The sequence below is a fragment of the Mycetomoellerius zeteki genome, unplaced genomic scaffold (assembly GCF_001594055.1).
Source record: "Mycetomoellerius zeteki isolate Tzet28-1 unplaced genomic scaffold, Tzet1.0 scaffold228, whole genome shotgun sequence".
Classification (NCBI taxonomy): Eukaryota; Metazoa; Arthropoda; class Insecta; order Hymenoptera; family Formicidae; genus Mycetomoellerius; species Mycetomoellerius zeteki.
The window spans coordinates 1227942-1253314 of NW_017257203.1; the positions used below are offsets into that span (position 1 = coordinate 1227942).

At 33.3% G+C, this 25373-nt stretch overlaps 2 protein-coding genes across 11 annotated transcripts in view; one reads left to right on the forward strand and one right to left on the reverse strand.

Moving 5' to 3' along the window:
* Positions 1–5928, reverse strand: part of LOC108723295 (mediator of DNA damage checkpoint protein 1) — a 66886-nt gene extending 60958 nt beyond the window's left edge. For all 6 annotated transcript variants that reach the window (XM_018448907.1, XM_018448912.1, XM_018448910.1 and 3 more), the window contains exons 1-2: positions 5907–5928; positions 3844–4322 (exon numbers count right to left, since the gene is read on the reverse strand). In XM_018448907.1, coding sequence (XP_018304409.1) covers positions 3844–3996 — 153 coding nt within the window. In that variant the 5' untranslated portion in view covers positions 3997–4322; positions 5907–5928. The remainder of the gene's footprint in view (positions 1–3843; positions 4323–5906) is intronic.
* A 2-nt stretch (positions 5929–5930) lies between these two features.
* Positions 5931–23031, forward strand: LOC108723298 (F-BAR domain only protein 2). Of its 5 annotated transcripts, XM_018448916.1 has the most exons (14): positions 5931–6458; positions 11488–11793; positions 12161–12418; positions 12523–12718; positions 12791–13129; positions 14249–14365; positions 18160–18259; positions 19451–19712; positions 20344–20393; positions 20466–20611; positions 20901–21381; positions 21453–21669; positions 21776–22124; positions 22493–23031. In XM_018448916.1, the coding sequence occupies exons 1-14, from the start codon at positions 6429–6431 to the stop codon at positions 22561–22563; spliced, it is 2922 nt and encodes a 973-aa protein (XP_018304418.1). In that variant the 5' UTR covers positions 5931–6428; the 3' UTR covers positions 22564–23031. The 5 variants fall into 5 exon arrangements, with proteins under 5 accessions (XP_018304418.1, XP_018304416.1, XP_018304417.1 ...); XM_018448914.1 differs by having other exon boundaries at positions 5933–6458; positions 20344–20611; XM_018448915.1 differs by having other exon boundaries at positions 5933–6458; positions 18160–18250; positions 20344–20611.
* The last annotated feature ends 2342 nt before the right edge of the window (positions 23032–25373 follow it).

Below are 25373 nucleotides of genomic sequence, written 5' to 3' on the forward strand. Positions count from 1 at the left end.
TTGAATGTGGTAGGGATAGCGATTATCTCCTTTTACAGTTCGCCAAATTGTTTGTGGTGACACTCCCAATACAGCCGACGCATTCCGAACGCTGGTCTCAGGATGATTGTCAAAATGTTGTAAAATACGATTCCCTGCCTGCAAATCTCTTCGTAACGCTGCTTGAAATCGGTTGTTTTCTTGTCGAATTGAAAATGTTCCAGTCTCTCGCAATCTATTAAATGTCAACATAAACACTCTTCGGTTTGGCACTCTTCTGTTTGGAAATCGTCGTGCATATTCTCGCACCGCCTTTAAAGCATTACCGTTGCAGAAACCGTATACAAAAACCATATCAGCATATTCACTATTAGAATACGTACGCGGCATATTGCAAAAGACAAAATTCATCTACTGTTAAAGGCTTTCAAAGAGCGACTGACAAATTCATAACAGAAAGTGGAAAATGTAATCAAATATGTCGGTGCTAGATATGGCAAGAAATGTAAACATTTTTTTTCGATTTCTCTGAAACGGAGCAAAAACGAGCATATGTCTATAGGACTTTTTTTCTTAGTTTTTTACTCCTCTACACGCTCCCGAAGTTTTGCCATTTAATTTGGAAACACCCTGTATATACACACACAAGTAATTACAAGTAATATATTTACATAAATTACTAATTCTGATTCATGACATTGATGTATTATAGAAAAGTTTGATAAACTGAAAGATTCTGAGAAAAAAAGAAACATTGTTTCATATTTACATTAACGGATTTAAAAAATATAAACCATTAGAAATTCATTACACTTGAGTTTTTTTAATTATCAAAAGTATCCCGATTTCTCATTCAATTCATAGACAATTGTTGATTAAAATGAACTCAAATTAAATTCAAAATTGATACTGATAAAGAGCGTAAATATTATATATAAGGAAAAATATATATAACACAAAAATATTGATAATACCGTATTATAGAACAATTATATAATATGATTACATTTCTATATATGATTAGTACCTATAGCATTTATATAATATAATTTTAATATGCATTTAATGATTCGTATTAATCCAAATTACATTTGTTAGAAGCAAATTACTAATTTAACTTATAATTAATAATTTCACTAAAGTGTAAAGTTCTTTCTCCTCTCAATTTTTTGTTTTATCTCATATTAAAAAATAGAAGTGAATATAAGGGAAAAGAATTGAAAAGTCTTATCTTTTCATGGATCTTCCTACGCTCTTCTTATAATTCTTACTACATAATAACCATTCCTTTGAATAAATGTATTATTCATCGCACAAAAACGAATCTGAATTAAATAGAAAAGTAAAAAATCAATTGAATCAATAATTAAATTACACAAAAGATATACAACAAATTTTATGACCAAATCTAACACAAGATCCAAATCGGAAAGAGAGAGAGAGAGAGAGAGAGAGAGAGAGAGAGAGAGAGAGAGAGAGAGAGAGAGAGAGAGAGAAAGAAATCTTATCTTTTCATGAAATTGAGCCAACTTCTACATCTGCAAAGTATAGGAAGGGATTCGAAAGTGGCTGCGGAAGGGATTGCTGTCCCTTTTGTTTCCGCCGAATCAGCAACCTCTTTTTCTTGTCTTTGAATCAATATGGACTATCACTTTAAAGCAACTTTATATCAAGGTAACTTATTTCTTTCAAAGAGAATCTCTCGATTGGTTCAACTGCAGTTCAACTGCAGTCGAAACAACAAACAGTTGCATTCTTAAATACTTTACGTTTAAATATTAATTAAAAATATAAAATTTATATAACGGTTTAACCTGAATCTCTGAGCCTTCGTGTGAAGCTCGTTAATATCAAATAAAAAATAAAAAATTCAAAAATTCAGAATAAACAAATTACTAAACTGACGATAATTTTAATATCTACTACCAAAACAAACTTGTACGACAATAGACTACAAATACGGTGCACAAAAGGCTACGCACTAAAATATTTAAAAAGGTGAGGGAAAAGGAGGATATCAGTGCAGGGCCTATAATTGTAAAAATAAAATATTCAAGTTTAGTATTTATATGCAAATGTATTGCCACAAAACGATGTACAGTATAATAGGTAATTGCGACAACTACCATTACGAGTATTAGGATGCGTGACAAAAATATTGAATCAAATATGTATAATACTAGAAGAAATCCCTTGTGATATCCCGAATCCTCATTTTATCCCCTTTAACTCACGGTCTCGTATGTATGTCACGTACGTAACATAATGCTCAAGGGAAGTAAACTCTCTAAAAATTCATACAAAATTCATAAAAAAATTTTTGATCAAACAGCGTGCTTAACTAGCGTATTAACATTTGCCAAATATTAATGTAGACCGTACCTGTGTTGTTATAACTCTTTTCAACAATCATCGTTATATTATACCTTAACAAATTTCTCTCGATTATCTCGCCGATATTATGATATTTATAACTGATATACACATTGCTATATAATATATATAAAATTGAAATATTTGTTTATTTAATACGCAACTTGAAATACGAATCGCAACCCGAGCATGTTCAACACCAATCGATCGTTCATATATCCCTGAGATTTCTGACGTAAATATTGTTTTTGCTTTTCATAATAAATATAACATAAAATATAAAAAGATATATAATAATAAATATAGAAAGTATAATTTTTATTTCTTCCTGCGACCAGCTAAAAATATAAGCTAAAATATTATTCGATTTTTCATGTGTGATTAAACTAGAGACTTTTCGACCAAATTAACTGTTTCTTAGAGAAACACGTTCTATAAAAAAATATTAATTAAACACGCAAAATATTCTTGGAACATAATTGCATATTTAAGAAGGATTATATATCAAGATATTTGCGTGGTGTGTAGCGACAACTCTCGCGCCAAATTATATATAGAAATAATCCCGTGAAAAAGACGCTGTTCTTTGTAAAAAAAAAAAAAAAAATAGTATAATAAATTAAAGGATTTTTATAGCTAAACTGTGATTGTACGATATGGAATATGGAACATATCGATGTATATAGTGTTCAAAAATGTATCAATTAACGCACGAATGTCTCGAGAATTAGACAAGATATAAAAATCCGACTTTTTTGTTTATAAATCGTATATTTTTCAAAGACACATTTTGATAAAAAAAAGTTTGACTTCTTGGTAGGAGCTTCAAAATGAAATAAAGATCAATTTATTTGTTAAAACCCTAATTTTTCATTTACATTTATAGGGCTTCTACCGACAAAAATTCAATTATCACTTACCAAAATTATTAAAAATTATGACTTTTTGCACTTTTAGGCGTATTTTTTAAACATCTCTTCTCTCATCTACTATCATTCTCCCTTTCATCCCTCTCTCTTTCTCTCTCTCTTCCCCCTCTCTTTATTATATAAAAAATATTTACATATATTTAGTCTTTCATATAAAAAAATAAAAAAAAGAATACAAGGTAATAAAAAATATAATTAAAAGGAATGAATAGAAAGCTTGCAAGCAAGGGGATGCTTTCCTCGCGCAATTATCGTGACCGAGTCATGCCGCTTGGGGTCAATAACACTCAATATTCCCCTAGACGCTACCCTAACCTTCGGTTAGGGGGTAGCGTCTGTACTCCCATGTCCAGCAATGGGGGAAGTAACCACGTGAAATACCACGTATTCGAGGAGGGTGGATCACACGGTGGTAATTCTTGGAACGATCGATCGGAGTTGCATGGATCGTGGATAAACGTCTAATAAATGGACGCGCGGAGGCGCGTCCCTTCTCGTATATGGCCGCTCATCGAGATTCGTGTCACAATATATTTTCTTTTAATTCATCGCTCACACTCACCAGATATTGCGCGTAATGTTTATGCTTAACGAAGGAGGAGGAGCGCTTCTTCTTCTTGCTGGCGTTAGCGGCGACCGAAGTGGCGAGGGTGTAGAGCTTGTCGCCGGGCTTCTCCTTACGGGGCGTTGATAGGTTCGACTTGTTCGCGGGCATCGTTCGCTCACTTCGTTCCAGTTTACTTTCCCGTCAACCGGCGGCAGTGGCGGCCTACAGTTGCACGATGACCCGTATCCGTCAACGACGATCACTGTGAACGAGATTAGCGGTCCAGCGATGAGGGAGGAGAAGACGATTGATAACACGACCGAAACTTTCCTACTCCACTCTATACTATACAGACTGTACGAAGGTACACGTGCGCGTCGCTGTGTGCGCGCTTATGACGCAAGTTCGGCTATATTCGGCTGTGTTCGGCCCGAAGCCACGCCTCCCGTACTGCCGTTCGGTGAACCGCCAAATCATTTGAATTTGTGCCGCTACTGAACAGATAAAAATCGGATTGAAAAAAATTTTTTAATCTTCTCATGTGTACACCTAAATACACAGACTGATATATATGATCTAATATAATGATGCATAAATGATTTAATTTGGAAAAGAAATAAATTAATAAATCGTCCTGCTCGTACTAGCTATTCAGAAATTATGGCGATCAAAGTCTCACTACAAATGTTTTCAAGCGTTTGCTTGACTAATTAGAAGAAAGAATTTTACAAATTGAACAATCAAAAATCATTTTGAAGTATTTGTAGCATCGCGTTAAATGCACTCTTCATTCTCTATGGATATACTTATAAGTAAATAGCGTTTATTCAATGTCAGCTTAATTTAAATTATTCTTACTTAAAAACTTTGCTCTCTCGTAATTTTATCTTAAAATTAGGAAAAAATTGCTTCTTCTAACACAAAAATTGCACTGTACGTTTTATGTGCGCAAATTGAAAAAAAATCTTGTACATGTATCACACACACATACACATTTCTAATAAAAATTATAAGAAAAAAGATAATTTATTTATTAATTATTTTTTCGTAATGTTTATAAACATTTATTCATGAACTATTATAAATTTAAGAAGCATTAATACTTTTTACTGTTTAAAATGCATTTCCAATATATTGAAAATATATTGGATATAAAAAATATATCTATAATATAACTGACATGAACTATAGTTCTTCAGTACTATCAGTACATTTCAAAACATATCCCTAATCTATTGTTTAAGTTACACTTTCTGCACTTTATTTATTTCATTTTATTTTCTTCCTTTAAAAATCAAACAAGTATACTTGTTTATTTTTTAATGCAAAGAGTACAGAAAAATATAAAGAGAGAAAGAATAAATGCTAATTAAATATTAATATCTTTATTACTAATTGTATTTTATGTATCTACTTATTTTATTTATGTCTTACTACAGCGAACATTCGTTCCGGTAGTAAGCAACTATTAGAAATGTAGCACAGGCCAATGCCAGCAATAGCGGCGTTCAATAAATAATCGACATTCAAAATGTGAATCTAATTATTACTATAAATATTGGATACATTATAGATAGTATTATAACATTAGATAATTGAGGGAATGGACGGAATAAAGGCACAATTCTACTTCGGCCCTTTTTCTAGCAATTAGCTTTTTCATGTAATATTGATCGTAATAGAAAAGTATTGTAACATGTAACTTCTTAAAGACATTACGTAAATTCATTCGATACTGTACTCATTTGTGTATAATAAAAAAGTAGCAAATTATTTTAATTTTTATTAATATCAAGATTTTACAATTAGGCCTTTCCATCCATCCCCTTAATTAGAGTTATACATGCTATATTAAATCTATGATTATCTAGAATAATAATATAGAAAATCAACTATATCTGTCTAAAGTTTTTAAGTCTTTGGAATCAAAAACTCAAGATCTGTTCGCGACACTCGCGTTGTTTGAAATTCTCAAAAAAGTTTGCGCTCAAAATGAGATAAATATATGTTTGAGTATTGAAGAGAGAGAAAGCGAAAATGCTGACCGAGTGCAAAAAGTGCAAGCAATGCGAACAGACCTTAAGTTTCTCATACGGGCGCGTCAATCGCCGCGCTCTTATTGGTTGCGTGCTTGTTGTCAGAAGCGAATAGCCGCGCGGCATCGTGCGCGCGCGCGTGCAAGAGAAGAAGAAATTTCACACGGGACGGACGGAGAGGCGGAAGAGGTGCTGGCGGCCGCGGGTGAGTGAAGGAGGAGAGTGAAGAGAAGAGGAGGAGAAGGAGCGACGCGGCGCAGCGGCGGACGGAGACGGTCGACGCATACGCAGGTTGACCCGTGTTTCTGCGCTCGAGCGCGCCCGTTCCGCTCGCGAATCGCGATTCCCCATCCCCGCTGGCAGGTCAGACTTCACACCGAGTCGCTGCCGTTCTGTGAATCGGAGTATTGCGTTCTTGGGTGTCGCGTCCGATCGCGAAGCGCAGTGCTGTGCGTGTCACGCGCGCTACCGTTCGTGGGGGAAGAAAAGAGTGCGGTGCGATTCGTACCGATACATACGTAAGGTTGAGGCGAGGTGGTATGATGGTCTGATCGCGGTCTCAACATGACCGTGGATTTTGTCGACTACTTTTGGGTGAGTGATCTAAAAAGTGATCAATATGTTCTCTCTTATTGCCTCTTTACTTTTTTTTTCCTTCCTCCTGTACCGCGTCTGTCTCATTTCCTCCACGGACGAACGCGAAACGTCACTCTCACCCAGTCAGTCAGCGCGCGTGAATTTAGGTTATGTCGCGAGAGAATGTATTCGTCCGCCGTGATCTCCTCGCCGTCATGATTCTCTTCGACCCTGCCCCATCCTGCGTCCTTGTTATCCTTTACGATGCTCCGTTAATGCAATCTCTTTCTCCTTCGTGCCCTTCCTGTCTGTCGTTTATCGTTCCCTCACGTTCGTTACATGCCGAGACGTTTTATTGGCTTTTGACACACACTTTCTCTTCCCCTCCTTTTCCCTTTCTTCTTTCTTCTATCTGTCTTCGTTCTTCTATCTCCGCTCCTTCTATTTTTTCCGTTTCTCTCCTTTTCTCATTATCCCTCTTCTTTCTGTTTCCTCCCCTGTTTTTTCTTTTTCCTCCTCTATTTCTTTCTTCTTTCTCTCGTTTCTCTTCTTTCTCCTTTACTCCTTTTTCTTTATCCTCCTTTTTCTTTCTTCCTCTTCTCTTTCCTCTTTCTTCCTTTCCCTCCGTTTTTCTTTCTCCCCTCTTTTCTCTCTCTTCCCCTCTTTCTCTCCTTCCACCTTTACCTCTCATACGTGCATTTGCACTCTCACATCTCGCATGTGAGTCGATTCATTGTTTGAGAAAAAAAAAACGCGCGTGGAAATAATATCTATTTAACATGTGCGTTGCATTCCTAAGCAGCCTGCCGTACGCGAACTGGCGAACTGCAAAGTCCGGGCAACGCGTTTTTATGTACGAGGTCGAAGGACATCTGCCGCATGTCGGTGTTTCTTTCGCTGTATTTATACCGTCCCGCAATTAGCCTCCTCTAATTGCAGGCGTATTCACGCACGTTCTTTGCAAGGTGTATCTCAACGAGGATCTTCAGTCGCTGAAGATTGCACGCAAAAGAAATTTTTGCCAGGTCATATCAAGCTCGCGACCGAGAGACGTTGAATCTCTCCCTCTCAAAGTCAAATAGACATTGCTCGTTTAACTGCTTAATTGCTCAATATCGTTCACAATGTTTGGTTTATATTGCAATGTTTGATTTATGTAACCTTCATAGAGCGGTATTCATAGTCTGATATTATATTCAAGCTCATCTTAAGTCTGGTCATGGACACTCTTGACACATCCAGCTAGTAAGTGAAATGAATGAAATGATTGTAAGCATCTCGAGATTGTATTTAAAGATAATTTCGAGTATAATATCGGACTATGAACGCTAGTGGTAAAGTTTTATAAGTGTATTTTTATTATTAAAATACATGTATTTTTATATATATGTATAATATATATTATGGATACTTATACGTTAACAGTAAATTTAAAGAAAATGCATATAGACTTTTACTTGTTTGTATGTTTATTATTGAAGTAAAAAAGCACAAAGACACTGGCTGCGTTCAGCAGAGAAAATTAATCAGTTAGCGCCTAGTGATTCTTTAATATGATTGGTTCTTGCCTTTAGTTCTTCGCAAAATCTAAGTGTAGGATCGTACTAAAGAATCGTACTAAAAAATCACTAAGCGCTAACTCATTAGTTTTCTCTGCTGAACGCAGCCATTCTGCATTTAGCAGAAAAAGCAGCTTTGTAATTGTTGTAAAATTCTTTGATATCAATTGGTTTTGCTTAGTTCCTCACTGGATCTAAATGTATAAGACCGATTGCACTAATATTATTTTAACTTTAAGTGAGGCTTAAAACTCCCTTCCTCTCGGTGTCTCTCTCAGCTTTAGAAAGAGAAAGAGAGAGAGAGAGAGTTTTAAGCCTCGCTTAAAGTCAAAGTAACACGTTGGTGCAATCGGGCCTAAACCAATTAAAGAATTTATTAAGCAATAGAGAGAGTTACAAAGTTGCTCTTTTTTTTTTAACGCAGTCGTGTTAAAAGTATATAAATCTGACTGCGTATATTTCGTCATGAGAAGGCTTTTTTGAGGATATTTATTTGACCAATGTTACATATTTATCTACAACTCTGTCTCTTAGAGCGCACATTGTCGATAAGATAGTTGTCATTTCCTTTTTTTAACACTGCGAGTATCCCGTATATGAGATCATTTCCAATGCGATGTAAAATATTAGACAATGGCTGGCTGCGGAAGATTCTTTTATAATACAATTATTACTTTACAATACTTTTATATCATAAACGTGACGTAAAATATCAGACGAGTTGTTTGCGAAAGATTCTTTTGCAATAAAATCAAAGCAGAAATTGAGACGTATAACTGCCGCAAGTAATCGGTACAATAGGATGACAAGGGCAATAATATGTAATGACAGCTTATTACGACGTCACTTAAGCGGTTCTGCTCAATGTGGATTTACCGCATGATCAGAGTTCAAGTGTTAAACGGCTAAGTGGTCTTAAGTACCATTCCGATCTTTCAGTCGTAGTTTTCTAATTACAAAACTTTTTTTAAGGATTTTTTCTGATAGAGAAATAATTCAGCTATCTAACTTTTCTCTATCCTTTGTGCTAATTTTCCAACTTTTAAATTTAAAACGCGCACATTTACATGTATATGCCACATTTGAAATTTTAATTGTAGGTTCTCTGATAAATGTGAAGTCGATTTTTTTCTTAGCGAAAATGTCAAGCAAAATCGTTATTTATCGCAATTTTTTATTTGTCGTCGTGTGTCTTTATAACTAAGTTTTGAATTGAAATTCTATTAAAATTTATTAACTCAAGATTATGATTTCGTTATCTGCCTCTTTTAATTAACCGAAAGTATTTTTCAATCGCTAGCAACTTGAAAATTATTAAGAATTATTTGATTTTGATATTTTCATTGAGGAAAAATCAGGGTTGGCACAGAAAAACCCAGTTTACAAAAACCCAAATACAAAAATCCAAATACAAATTACAAAAACCCGAATGCATGTCAAATTTCATTGTTTTGTATAATATTAATATACCTTCGCACATTTTTAAACAAAAATTCGATAAACTAAAAAAATGTTCGTGTTTTTTGACCTTTCTAACTACTAATTTTGCTTAGCAATCGAGCTTGATATTTTATTTTTATATATTTCAATTCATTTATGTTAGTTTAATTATAATTAAACATTGGAAAGAAAGATTTGAAGTCGTATTACAGGTTGAACATAATACATTTAACATTACGAATAAAATTATATAAAATTGATAAATCTTTAACGTCATCAAGTGAATTTAACTATTTCGTCGTTGGATAGTGAGAAAAAGCTGTCTTTTTCGAAAATTTTCAAAAGAAATCGAATAATGTTTTACCAAATTATTTCAAACATACTGTGGTAATAAATTAGATGGAAAAAAAAAACATTAATTGTCTATCAAGAGAATGTATTGATCTATATAAATCAAATATTTCTAATTAAAAAATTTTTTTTCTTTGAATGATATAGTATCTTATTTAATTTTTGATTTGCCTTATGTTTAAATTGTAAGTTGTGAAAGAAATTATTAGAAAAATGTGATAAAAAACATTATTAGAAATACATAATTTTAAAAATGTACCTGTGATATGGCTCTTATCAGTTTACAATTAATATCTATCCAACGTTTCAAAGTTAAAGCCTCATGATCACCGAAGTGTTGGTAAATAAAATCAAGATAATAATGAAATTTAAATGGAAAGTTATTAGAATGTATTGTACGACCCGCGTGCAAATAAATGGAAATGCGTAAAATATCTAGTTCGAGATTGAAGCAAAAATTAGTAGTTAGAAAGGTCAAAAAATACGAGCAACGTTTATTGGATCTTTAAAAATACACTATTTTATTACAACATACATTAAGAATTAAACTAGTTTTTTATCTATAAATTAATCGGAAACTTGTTGCAATGATTGCTTAACATAAATGATATTAATGAAATGCTGGTCTTAAATCCTGGTAGTATCTGTTGGACGATTTTTTGAGATTATATTTTTGTCGAACAGACTACTACACTTTTAAAACAATAGATGACTGCTAATAGAGTCCTAGAACAAAAACCCACAAACCACAAAATCCACAAAAACCCCCAAAATTTAGGTTTTTCTGGAAAAAACTGGGTTTTTACCAACCCTGGGAAAAATTGATTAATTTATTAGTGTTTACCAGAAATTTATAGTTCCACATTAAAATTAAAGTAGCTGATGTTGTATAAGAATGTCATATATGTATACAAATATGTTATTATTATGTATACAAATAATATTAATTAAATTAAAGTACTTATTCAGTCTGTTAGGTAAGAAAATGTAATTTTGGAAATCAATTAAATGAAATTGTTTTATCGTTAAAAATATATTTATTTGTAAAATTTTTTATTTTTTGTTATTTATATAATTTTATGTTCTGGAAACAATATGACAATTTTTTACTTCTTAATATTTTCCACATCAAATGTTTATCGCCACATTTTGAACAATATGCATCATAACTTTTAAAAACTTGATCTGAAATACTAAATCTAAACACCTTTTTTAATATATATTATTTATTAAAATTTGTTAAAGACAGATTTAAATATTATGTTTCACAAGAATCATGACCTTTTTCAACTTCCTAAAATTAATTTTTTTTTTCAAAATATCAATTTTGGTGGAAAGTTAAAATTTTAACGTTTAGTTTTACCATATTATGACAAATGGTACATATCTACAAAGAAATTTGTTTTGTATTTCGAATCAAGCCTTTGAACTTTGTATGAAAGATGTGAAGAGAAGTTAAAAATTTTTCTTTATTTTATAATTTTTTAGACTTGTAATTATGTGTACAACTGCAATTTTCAATATCAAATTGTCGTACATTTCGTTTAATTCATTCTCAAAATAATATTTCCTCATTGAACAATTAAAAGGTTTTTGAAGCAATTAAATTAAAGTGAATATCGTTTTAAGAATTTAATAAATCAAATTTTATTACTGAAATAAATATATATATAAACTATTTTTTTTTATTATTTAAGGGCGAAAAGAATAATGGATTTGACGTGTTGTATCATAACATGAAGCATGGTGTAATCGCCAGCAAGGAATTGGCTGAATTTTTGCGAGAAAGATCAGCCATAGAGGAAAACAATTATAAACTTCTTAGTAAGGTAGCGAAACAGGCGAGCAATAGCACGCAAGGGACATTCGCACCTGTCTGGGCCGCTTTGAGAGGTGCCGCCGAAAAACTCGCCGTTTTACATTTTCAAATGGCCCAGCGGGTGTCCGAACTCATAAAAGATGTGTCAAAATATGCGGACGAACTGCACAAGAAACATAAGGCTGTACGTAATTACATTTTCCTATTTATAATTCGTTGATTAATTGTATTTTTTTATGGAAAAATCTTAATATTTTTCTCATTAATTTGATTGCGATCTTACACAGTAAAATACGGTATTATCTTTTATTCACAATTGCCATACTTTGCTGTACAATATGCTATTAGATATGTATTCCATAAATTATCAGTCTCCGCCCACAGTTGGGTCAGTAGGTTCTCATCATCAGACAATCAAGTCGGCAATGTGCAGAGGTCTTATCAAAGTGTACACATAAATATGATTAATTGCACATGCAAATCAAATTGATTCGCGTTAATTTTTAATTGGAATAATTTAACTAAAGAAATGACATATCGACAACATCTAGGTGAAGGAAGAAGAATCGTCTACTTTAGAAGTTGTACAAAGTATACAAAGCATTACGGTAACGTTACATAAGGCGAAAGACATGTGTATGCAAAAACGCCTCGAATTAGAGAAATTAAGGAAGGACAATGCCAGTCAAAGGGAGCTGGAGAAGGCAGAGGGCAAGTTCAAAAAGGCACAAGATGATTATAGGACGCTGGTGGACAAGTACACGGTCATACGAAACGACTTCGAGGCAAAAATGACTCAAGCTTGCAGGGTACTAATTCTGGATTAAAATGTAGAAGTTAGGCTTTGCGAGATAATATTGCTGCGCAAGCGATTAGCGAAGCGTACTAATCAATGTACGTTTTCGTTACCAAGCGGTTCCAAGATGTGGAAGAGACGCATCTGAAGCACATGAAGGAATTTCTGAATACGTACGCTGATGTTTTGCAAACCAATCACGAGCAAGTCGGCCAGGTTCATATCGACTTCAAACGGCAATGCGTCGATATGACGGTGGAGAAGTTATTAGAGCAATTCGTTCAGAGTAAATACACGGGTTTCGAAAAACCAGGTAAAAAGAGTATTTAAAAGATTTTTTTTTTCATCTCTATTCCTCAGTATCCATGACATGTCTGTAAATCAGGTGTGATTGAATACGAGGAAGTTATGACGAGTTTAGCGGAAATGACCAGCCACTCTCAGTCAGAAGGCGGCGTAGAGACACCTAAGGAAACGTCGAAGGGCACCAACGGCGAAACAGGCGTAGCCGGTAACAGTCACAGTTCAAAAAAAGATCAGGGATTAAAGGGGGAGGGTAGTACTTTGAGGGTACTGGACGGGGAAAGGGGAAGGGTGATATTGGAAAAGGATAGAGAAAAAGAAAGACAGAAGGAAAAGGACAGAGAACTGTCACATGCACAAACCACCAAGGCTTCCCGCCGTACTACCTCGCTACTCAACCTGTTCATGTCCAACTCCCATGGTAGGTTTCTTTCTCTATCTCTCTCTCTATCTCTCTTTCATTGAAGTTACACGAACTTTTTTAAAGTTTCGTTATCTTTTTAATTGCAATAGTTTGAACCTACCTTGGCTTTGATGCAATGAGATGCTACATTTTATACGAGACATGTTTTTTTCCATTTTTTGAAACATTTTACATCACATCGATGCACTTTTACATCTTCAAATTGTTACGAAAGGCGGATACGCTTTTCGTCCTTTTTGACGAAATTAATTTTGCAATCGTCCAATATAAATATTCGTAAAACAAGGCATAACATTGCATATGTTTAGGTAGACTTTTTTTTATCATTTTTAATTTTATATCCGTTAGTATACCATCATTGATCACATTATACACTTGCCCAATTGAATTGCAGCACTCGATCACAGATATATCAATTCGAATATGATACGCAGACAATTTTTATTGATTTATTTATGCTTATGTGGTTGTTGTGTTATACTTGCTTATGCGTAACGATCTAACATTAGGTGGAGGATGACATATAGAATACAGCATTGTGTTCCAGGGGGTTTGTTTTTTTATTTTAATTTTAATTCTAATTATACTCTTGTATGTATATTACAAATTACGTATTTATATATATTATGTATGTATATTACATGTCAAGGGATATATCATACGTACTTTATTATAAAGGGCTATACTACTTTATTGTTTCGTTCATCCATGAAAAGTAAGCAGAGGAACAATGAATTTGTTTGTGCAGTTAATTATCGTGTCAGACAGAAAATTTATTATAACTATGTATTTTAATTTATATTTTTTTAATATTATGATATTTAATTCTGTCTCCGATTTTTGCGTATTTTGCATACAGTTGCTCTTATGCGTCGAATATTATTACAACTGTATGTCCAGATGCGAAACTATATGTGAATAGAGATTATGTGATTATTTAAAATATTCTCACCCCTCTGGAACGCTCTAAAATGCCATTGAAAGTTGCGAAGGTCATTAAAATTTGAATCGGTACAACTAACGTGCATAATAGTGCGACATGGAGCGAAAGAAAAAAGGGGCCATCAATTGATGGGGAGGTATTCAAAGACGTGAGAATGATGAGTGTTGTTTCAGACAAACAGAAGCAAGCAGGGTCGTCTGGTTCGGCACCTGCCACCCCTCAAGGGAACAACCTGCCTCCTGCTGTTCCACCTCCCAGCATCTCCAGGAACCCTCTCAGAGGATCTAAATGTAACAATTTACATTTTACTCCTATACCTCCTCTACCATACCCTCTGACTTTGTTGTTAGAATACAGTATACAACATACATTAGAGATTACTGATACTGACGTTAGCTGCCGAGTATACGTTGATAAAATAATCATATTCTGTATTTAATTTTCGCTGATACGACAATTAACGATTGTCATGCTTCTGTTCGTACGGTTTCTATTTATCTCGTTCTCTTTCTTTTTATTAAAGATATTTAAAGAGTATGAAACGTAAAATAACTTTGCACACAATTTTTCAACTATTGTCACAGTTGTCACTTTTTTAATTGAGGATTTTATTCAGACAATCTATTATGTGTTGGCTCGAATATGAATGATCAATTATTAATTTGAAAATTTAATGTGAAAATATTTATCGTAAATATTGACACATAAATTCTCAGATATAAACTTATTCCGTATTTATGATTTTTAAAGATATTTTATTTCATAATTTGTAATAGGATCAGTCTTATTCGAGCATTTCCTATGTAGCTCTTTATCTCTATAATATTTCTCTATCGGTTGTTCTCTCTTTATGGTGCTCGGTGACAAAGACATTATTTCTTTTTAAATACCTCTCTTATATCTTATTGAACAGAACGTAATATGGTTAAATAAATTATCTACTGACTTATAGTGGTTGCGCGTATTATGATTCCTCCACTGTGCTCACTTTTAGAACAGCGATGTACGTATACTAACATTGTCTAAACGCTTTAAATTAATGTTACAAATATATCTTTCATCAAACAAATCATTTATTTTAATGTAACATTAATTTCTGCTTCATATGTAACATCCATGCAAAATATTTCTTCACTTTGATTTATTTCCGCGTTTGAAATGGATTTAAGACTGAGAAGATATTTTGGATTAAAGGAAGAAATATTTTTTGTTTGCATTTTAACATTAAAAAACGCTTGAATAGAATATTGGCACTATCTAACATTAGAAATGTATGGGATTCTAATTACTTTCGTATTTTCATAAAGTTTCATCTATAAATTGTTTTTCTAACAATCCTTTCTGTGGGAATATACATATATTTTTCGATGGCGACATACAATTTGCATCAATTTTTACACAACCACGATAAGAACATCTATAAAATATTTGTACATATAATTTTCTACAGTCAACTATATTATCGAGTGCATTCGGTTTATTATGAAATCAACATTCGCTAAAAAAAACTTCGAACTTTTATATATATATTTTTTAATATAACCATGGAAGATTAAAGATTAAATAACATGTTGTTAAAACATGGGTATGAATGTCGTAGATTTTAATGGATGTGTTTAACATAGCTTCACTTTTGTCTTTCCGTTTATTTTTTCCGTCTCTTTATCTTTTTTCCGATAAAATCATGAATAAATACATGGATGGGTTATACAATCGCGGTACATACAAGCAGTCATATACATCTAACTTTTTTACATGTCATAAATGATCCAAATGCTAACACGTACCACTAATGACCGTCCTGAATAGACTTGTAATTACATGGATTGCAGCATATAATTATATTTCTAAAGTTCTTTCTGTAACATCAATGCAGTGAGCTAAAAAGAAAAAGAAATATAACTAAACTAAAGGGAGTTGGACTTGAATAATGTTGAGATACAAGAGCGGGGTTGGCTACTGACGGGGGCCTCAGGTGAGCCGTTTTTATAAAATTCCTAATTCGCATGGCTCACGTGTTTATACTTACATTTATTTTCCAAGTGCAGGAATATCTTTCTTTCTTTTCCAATAACGTAATATTGATTCTGAAAACAACTATTATTGCGAACTATGTTCTCGTCGATGACAATCATTCCCGTAGCATCTTCGGCAGCATTTACATTCATTTTATTTGATGGATTACTTTTTTATCTTATAGAATATTTTTATATCTTATAGAATATTTCTTTTTCTGTGAATTTACTCCTCTAAATATTTATTTATTTAATGTCTGAGACTATTTTTGCATGCAACGTTAGATTAGCTTGCAGAGGATGTATATTCCTCTGTGTATATAATCTTCCAAAGAGAGACATGCACGGATAAGAATGTTCAAAACGAAATGCGTTTATTATAGTGTCAATGTAGATTTAGTAATTGTTAGAAAAACAATTTAAGAAGAGAGTATACGATGCAGATACTGTAGGATTTTTGATGGTGATGGTGCGTGGGATATCTTCATATTTCTACTAACGTGACGTGCTCTACTCCACTACTGAATTTTATTTTCTGTATACTTCACTCTTTTATCATCTGCCTTCGTTCGACGTAGGTATTCACTTTGTTAGTCGTTGTTTTATGAAACGCTGACATGCGTTCCCTCGAAAAGGTAATAAATACTTGTAAAGATATTGAGTTGGAATACAAATTCGTAGCGCTACGAACTTCAAAATACAAGCTGTAACTTCGTTAATAATGAAGGAAATTTAAATTTAAAAAAGAGGTTTTAAAGATTAAAGTCTTTACTTTCTGAAAGGTCTTTTACCTTATTGAAAGATCTTTTAAGTTTCTGTGAATTTGATCATTTTTACAAATAGAAAACTACAAGCTGAACAAAATGGGAATTTTTTTATTTTAAAGGCCTATCATATACTAAAAAAAATCTTACAAAAAGTTTCAACTTTTTAACATGAGAATTTAAAGGTTTTTTTATAAGATCATTTTAAAAATGTTCCTAATTTTTTTGTTACTGAGTTATCGCTGATTAAATAAAAGGAGCATTTTGACTCTGATTGTAACTCCGTTCAAAGTTATCGCGCGCGTGTACCGCAATTAAAAAAACAGATTCTTAACGCTGAAACTCTGCTCTATCGAATAGTATAATTGCTAAAATTTTTCAAAAACACGTAAATATGATACAAATGAAAAAGCGACTACGAACTTTTGTTCCAATCCAATACATTAGAAATAACGCTACGATTTCTTTATAATGATGTAATTTAAACAGACGTAATTTAAATCGAGACATATTTGTTTTAATATAGTCGCAACAAATTGATTTTTGCAAGGAAACTCGTGTCAGCCTCATCAGAAAATATAGAAGTTAGTTAATTAATTAGAAATGCATACAGGAATGCTAGTTAATACGACGTACGTCGATTTGTTTCGTATTGTTTAATCATGCTGTGTTACATTTTGATCACTTGGAAAGTAAATTCTTTAATCTTAATTTCTCATTAAAGTTTTATAAATGTATATTATGTACTGCCCATTCAAATGCTACAAATGTTAGAATGAAATATAACAATTTGTATAACTTTTTTTTATTACAAGCAACAGCAGTTCTCGTTCAAACTTCTGTAGATTCACACTGTAGATTCGAATAGATACATATTCGTGTAGATAGTAATGCAACTATGTAGATTTTGCTTTTTATTTTATTTATACATAATTTAGTTTTATTATTAATAGAAATACCATCTATTCTATGATGGTTTTTTAATGCCGGATTTTTTTCTATTATATTTCCATAATATCAATATCAAATCATATAAATATCTTATTTTCCTTTGTGCAAAATTCTATTTCTGCAGTAGTAAATGATAAAAATAGATGTTAAAATTTATTTCTAAATGTACAATTCATAAATATTTGTAGTGAATTTAAGAATAGTACATTAATTTCGCAGATACAAATGAATTCATAATTTGGTGTAACTGTAAGAGTAATTTGCTTAAAGTATACGTTTAATAAGTAGCTAGTATATATATCACAGTACATATACCGTCCTATTGTCTACATTTGGGGTATCCACGACCAACAGGGTTTCTACGCAGTAGAAGAGAAAAACGAAAGGAGAAGAAGGCGAAGAAGAAGAAGGACCTCATGGATACAAGCAGCAATAAAGAAGAAAAGTCTGACCTGTCAGTACATGCATGCACAGCAGACCTAGTGCACATAGAGTCAGTTTCATAACCAGCAGATAAAGTCGATCTGTACTCTAAAAAAAGTGATGTACATATTTAATTAAGATTTCAACGTAAATTAAATATACTTTTGCTGGATGTGAATCTTAGACTCGGAATGCTTTGTTGTTGGATATTCTATTTGTTCGTCTAAAATATATTACATATTATAATTTTTTTATCGATTATTATCAATCACAATATACAGCATACATTTAAAATATTTTGAACATGAGTCTGCAAATGCTTTCTTTCCATATTACAGATGTTGAAAGTTGTACGTTGTATTGGATGTTAACGTTTAAATAAACTATTACGTTTGTCAGAATGATAGTCTGAAAATGTACTGAAACTAAATAGCCGTTATTTTATAAGTTCAGATAATCAGCATTTCGAAAATATTTTACTGGGCTATGAAACTTAGCTAAATTATATATTATTTCCTTTTTATAATATTTTTTTTATAAATTTACTTATATCCTATTTCTTCGAACTATATGATGATAAGTAGTTTCTCTTCTTCGGAATATTTATTTCATTCCGTTTATGCATTATATTCAAAATAATGGCTATTTAATTTCAATAACTTCCTGACTATTATCTTACAAGTGTAAATATCTTACGATGTCAGTATAATAGGATGTTCTAGGTAATGGTAATTAAATAATGAATAACGATAAGATATAAGATTGTGTACGTATAATTTTAATTTTCTTTATCATAGATATGATCTTTCCTGGACTATATTTTAGTTTATTTCGTTAATAATTACTTAAAAACAGATTTTGAGTTAATATCAAACAATAATGAAAAAAGAAACAATTTTTCTTAGTCATCAGGTTGATTTTTTATCTGGGTAAATCGGTATTGAATTTCTTTTGAAAGCCACGCCTTTATGTATATAAAGGTTAAAGAATTACAAAGCTCGAACAGAAAGCATTCATGGATTTATGTATAGCATTTTTTTTATCAGTGTAGAATACTTGATATTCGTCAACTTTAGTTATCTCACGTATCACGCCTATAAGCGCAACAGTTGTATTATTTTAGCATGCTTCTAGCATGAAAGAGTTTTTATTATGTATTGCACTGGGCCTGCTGGAACTTACAAAAGTATATTATTTTAAATGATTTTCACGAACGCAATAGGGAGGACAAAGAAGACAGCAGAAAGTCAGAAACGCCAACGCCGGAGGTGGACGAGGATGGTTTTTGTATTAGACCAAAGCCGGATCCGTGGGAAAACGAAAAGGGATTTTATTCCAGTTCGGATACTGATTCGGAAGATGAGAGGGAACGTAAGATACGAGTGGAAATAAAGCCTCTCAGCAATGGTGGTGCACCCATGAGCGCTAGCGTAGACGAATTGAGAGCGACAGTGGAAAATTTATCTTTATCACCTGCACCAACAGTAAGTTGTACTTTCTACTAAAAAATCTCATATTATGTGTTATACATTACAACTTGTAATTAAAACAATTATTCTATAGTTAGAAGAAGGCAAAAGTACGATATATACTATATTTAAATACTTGTCATACGATTTTATGTTTAAATCGTGAAATAATATTAATAGTATAAAATATAAAGAAACCGAGACGTATAAAATAATATCTTTATTTGATTATTAAATATTATAATTGTATATGTAATATCACATATAAAAGCTACTTCTATTATCCATGAGGAAATTTTTAATGAAAAAGCAATTTAAAACGTAAAATTATAATAGTATTATAATATATAAATATTAATATACAATGTATTATATGTAATATATGTACCTATATTATGTAGTATTTATTTTATTTACGTATATATTAATTTTTTTTTTAATATTATGTGTTAACTTCTTGATCTTTGTTAGATTTTTAATAAAAAAAAATGTCCCTTACAAAAACATTATCGATGTTGTATCTTCGTAACTTGCTTTTTTATGAGAAATTATCGTTTATCACAAATTTTTCTTACTCAAAATACATGTTATTAGAAAAAAATAATATGCCACTTCGTTTTTCTGATCACACATCATATTCGAACAGGGACGTAGAGGATCGAATACTGATTCCGATCATCATATGAAAAGGTCTCAGTCAGTGTCACAGCAATTAGGAGGTAAGCCAAGCTCAGATTTACTTGGCCTAAACTTGTTCAATCCTAGCAGTACGCCGTCGAGCGCGTCGACACCGACCGGTAGCCACCCTTACGCCCCGCTGCAGAGCCCACCGCCACTTTCTACATCGCCGACCCCGTCGCAGCCGCCGCCGCCACAATCTGCGCCGCCTACACATTCTCATACCCGATTTCCAGGTAAGCCCTATTAACGAGTTTATCTGCTTACTGAATGGTAGGAAGCTACAAATTCACTGAGTCATTATCAAACATATAAATTAACTTCTGCGAAATTTGCGACGCCAAATAACGGTCAATTATTTATTATGATACATATCTATATATATGTATGTGTGAAAAAAAGAATTAAGATATGAGTTACGAATATCGCTTATAGTAATGTACTAAATTGAAACATATCTTTTATTTTTACATGAAATTAGGAACTAGAGAGATAAGAATATTTGTAAAAAGAATAATTTTTTAGATGGGGATTTATTTTCGGAAGTTGGAGACATCACACCGGCCTTGCCACCCAAACAATCCGCATCCTCAACGCCGACGGGATCGATCGTAATACCCAGACCACCATCGCGCCGAGGAGAAGGTCCATCGCCACGCGGTAGGATGTCACCTGCGACGATATCTCGGGCTGATAGCGTTGCCAGCCTGGAATTTCGCACTGCTGGCGTGGGCGTGGGATCCTCGCGGGGACCATCTCCACTCACGATCGGCCTAGCAGACACCATTCCGTTGGCAGTCGCTTTCCATGAGATAGTGCATTCCTATTTCCGTGGCACCGACGAAACCCGATGCCAAGTAAAGCTAAGCGGTGACATGATGCTCTCGTTTCCGGCTGGCATCGTCACAGTCCTAGCGAATAATCCCAGTCCTGCCAAACTGACCTTCCGCGTGAGAAACACCAATAGGTTGGAGAGACTGTTGCCAAACAGCCAACTTATCAGCATGTAAGTCATTTTTACTAATCGCTTTAAATCGAAAGAAGGCAGCTTGGTGAAAGACGAGATTGCGTTTACAGGGACGCAACTCAAACTACCGTCGATAGTACAATCTTCGAATTCAACATGAGTGCCTTAACTATGTTGCTTCGGCGACAAGCTGAACAGAATCCCTCGGCCTCGTATTTCAATGTAGACATCCTCAAATATCAGATCAAATGCAAGGAAGGTGCTGGTTCGTGTCCTTTTCAATTGGTCGCATATTGGAAATGTGAGACGACCCACACCGATCTCAAGGTAAGATATTTGGCCATCTTTTTAAGAGATGCTTGAGTGAAACAAAAGTGACGATTTCGTCTATCTCACTTGATTTCGTAGCAAATTAATTTTTTTTCGATTCTAGATCGATTATAAATATAACAGTCGCGCCATGGCCTCGCCGAGCCCTCTACTGAATCTCCATGTTGCTGCGCCTATTGATGGCGGTTTTAAATCGTTCAATAGTAAACCGCCGGCACAGTGGTTGCCCGATACGAATCGCGTACTATGGAAATTTACGGAACTTTCGCAACACAGCGAGGGTAACGGAGTCGGATCCTTGAAGGCGCGAGTCGAGCTCGAACGCGGCCCAGGCAATCAGGGCACGATATTTACACAGTTCAATTGCGAAGGGACCACATTGTCGGGTGTCGAATTTGAGCTTATAGGATCTGGATATCGGTTGAGCTTGGTGAAGCGAAAATTTGTGTCTGGTACGTTAATTAAATAATCCGAAATTTTTTAATCATTGGATGATTGCGCAAAAAGTTATATAAAAAAAATATTTTTTGTGCTATTAAAAACATTTTTTATTATTTAACTAAAGCAACTTCCCAATTACCATTCTGTATCTTGTTTCAAAAATGATACTATTACAAAACTGCTTAAAAAAATTGGTTAAATATAAATTAAAATTAAAATATTAAATTTCTTTTAACTAAGTTTTTTATAAAAAGAATGTAAAGAGTTTCAGAGTCCTTTTACATATTATTTATTTATTAATTAAAAAAGAAACAATTGTCGAAAAACATAATCTTCATGATTTAACTTTCACTAGTTATCACAGTTTAAATTATTTCAGGAAAATATATATGCGACGGAGACTCAGATTCGCGTTCAAGGTACGCCGCACCGCCATCTAATGCAGATTGACGACTTCCAGAATGGGCGCCTCAATGGGAGAGCCAGCCCATTTAATATTGGTACTTGCTTAATCATTCACTGCCCATATCATTACTATCGATCGTTCATATTCCGGTTATGCATGGAGAAATCTGTTGGATACCAAAGTGTGCATCGGCCGAAGATTAAATGGATCTTTTTGTAAAAATCATGTACCGAAAAAAATAGATAGAGAAATCAGAAAAGGCGTCTTACAACCAAAGTGATACGACTTTTCCCATGAAACAAACGTGGTCCATGTTCTCTCTGCACATTCAACGCCGAAGTCTTTCAAGTCTTCATTTATATTAAGCCATACTATATTTTATCTCGATGGGAACATACAATTACATACAATAGGAAATTTAGACATAAGACGACGCGTTCGAAGCTAAATGTACTGCTATTAAGTGCAAGCCAATCCTTTATGACTTCGCGACTAGAACGAACAGGTAGAAACAAAAATCTAACTTGATGCAGGACACACTATGACGATTGTGTATTCTATGTGTTTTATATACAACTTGTATATTTTTTAATTTTTTATATATTCCCCGCATCAAGGTACTACTGTACTACTGTAGACTAATAATACTACTGTTTTAACGAAGTTTCTACGATAGAATACGACAAATATGCGAGCAGTCTTTTCTGTCGAACGAGAGAGATTCTCGCATGAAGATCTTTGGTGTCCAGCATACTCTCCGACACGATAACTTCCGCCATTTATCAATTTCTCTCTCTTTACATAATCAAAATACGTCATGACGTCTTTTTTTATTTTAATTCTCTATTAAAATAATGTACAACGCTCTTTATTGTTACGTTTTGCATTATTTTAATGCGATAGCATTATATATTGTTATGTTAGCATTATATATTGTTATGTCAGCATTATATATTGTTAATAACCGTGCGGAAGGAGAAAAAATATAAGCGACGATCAAGCATATAAATACCGATTTTAAGTACATTATATTTAGTATTTATACTTTGAAAGGTAGAGGCATATTGTTTACACGTGGTGAACGAGCCTTTCGGCGAAGAGATTCTGACACGTACGGTAATTTTTAGTTCATTTTTATGCGCGCGAAGATGATAATATTAAATAGTAAGCTGTACGATAAAACGCGAGTAAAAACTGTTTTACCGGTGGGGAAATGACGAGACAGCGAGAAGCGATAGCAAGAGAAATAGAGATAAAGAGTTTAAATCAACGATACTTTTTTAAACATTAGCACATGTTGGATGCGAAACGAATCAAATACGATTCTGTATTTTTGAATGTTAAAACACAATTTTGACGTCGATAACAGAATTTTAGCTTTAGGTATAGCTAACGGCGAACGAGGGGAGTCGTTTATCTAAATGTTTTAAACTGAGATTCTTAGTATTATACGTAAAATGCTGAAAGTTTCGTACCTATTGCGATTGTGGCGCGTTCCGTTTTCGCCTGTAAAAGCGTATTCTCGTTATAGTTATATCACACTTGTTCACACGTCACATCCACGGTTGCCTCCTCTTCGATTTTCGGCCAGAGATTCAAATTCTGATGACCTTTTTAAGTGCGCGCGTCGATAATAACAACTTTTTTCTTTAGAGAAAATACCATAAGAAAGTAATTTTGAAACAGTAATCGATCTCTGGCAAAAGAACCATTAATCTCCAACGGAACATTAGTCGAAAGGTGGCAATCGTGATTACATTCATTGCTTTCTACAAATTGATTAATTTAATCAATTAAATTACAAGATATCACGGACTAATGTTAAGACATTTTATACAAGACATTGATTCTCAATAAGTAAGTCAATTTCCTGAAGGCATTATTAAATAGTCTATTTATTTGTATCACTACTTTTTATCTCATTAATTGTGACAATCGAATGTCCCGAACTAGATTGATCCAATAATTGATTTGACAAATTTAATTCATACGCAAGATATATGTTACATTCATATTTTTGAAAAAAAATAATGATTATTGATTGTGATAGTAAATTATTTAATGTCGTGCAATATAAATTGGTTTCAAAAATAATTTTATTTTCTCTAAACATATCTTTAAATTATCTATTGTGATGGTATATTTAACGCATTAAAAGCTATTATTATTATATAGACGAACATGGTTAAAGCAAAATTATTTTTATTGTTTATCGAATACACACCCACACACACACACACACACACACACACACACACACACACACACACACACACACGCGCGCGCGCGCGCGCGCACGCACGCAATATACACGCACGCATACATACACAATTTTTCTCTGCTAAGAATGAATTTGTTGGCCGTTAATGAATTAAATGTCAATCAATCTTTTATTGATACAAATTTTTTCATGTTTATGAAGTAACAAAATTATTCTTCGTATCATTCGTTTCTTCGAATATTTTATTATATCTGAATACACTTCGAAAAACGTGGAATTAGTTTTTTACATATGCAACGTATATGTATATAAGATCATGAAATAATGTTACTCTTGTAAGAAGTCTGATCCAAATCATACAGACCGGCGCACTCGATATTTTCTTCCGTTTTACATCGACGACAAGCGGTAATCGCTGTCTCTAAGAGAATTTAATTCTCCTAGGCTGAAACTTAAATCTTATCAATAATAGACAAAGTTCGTTCAGACAACACCTTGAAAGTTGAAGAGTCAATGGGCACTAAAATACGCCAATTTACGTCTTTTCATTGTAACAATCACATGATGCTAAACGTGAAGTATCATTTTCTTATACTTCTCGTTGCTGAAAGAAATTTTACGATCAGTAAAAGA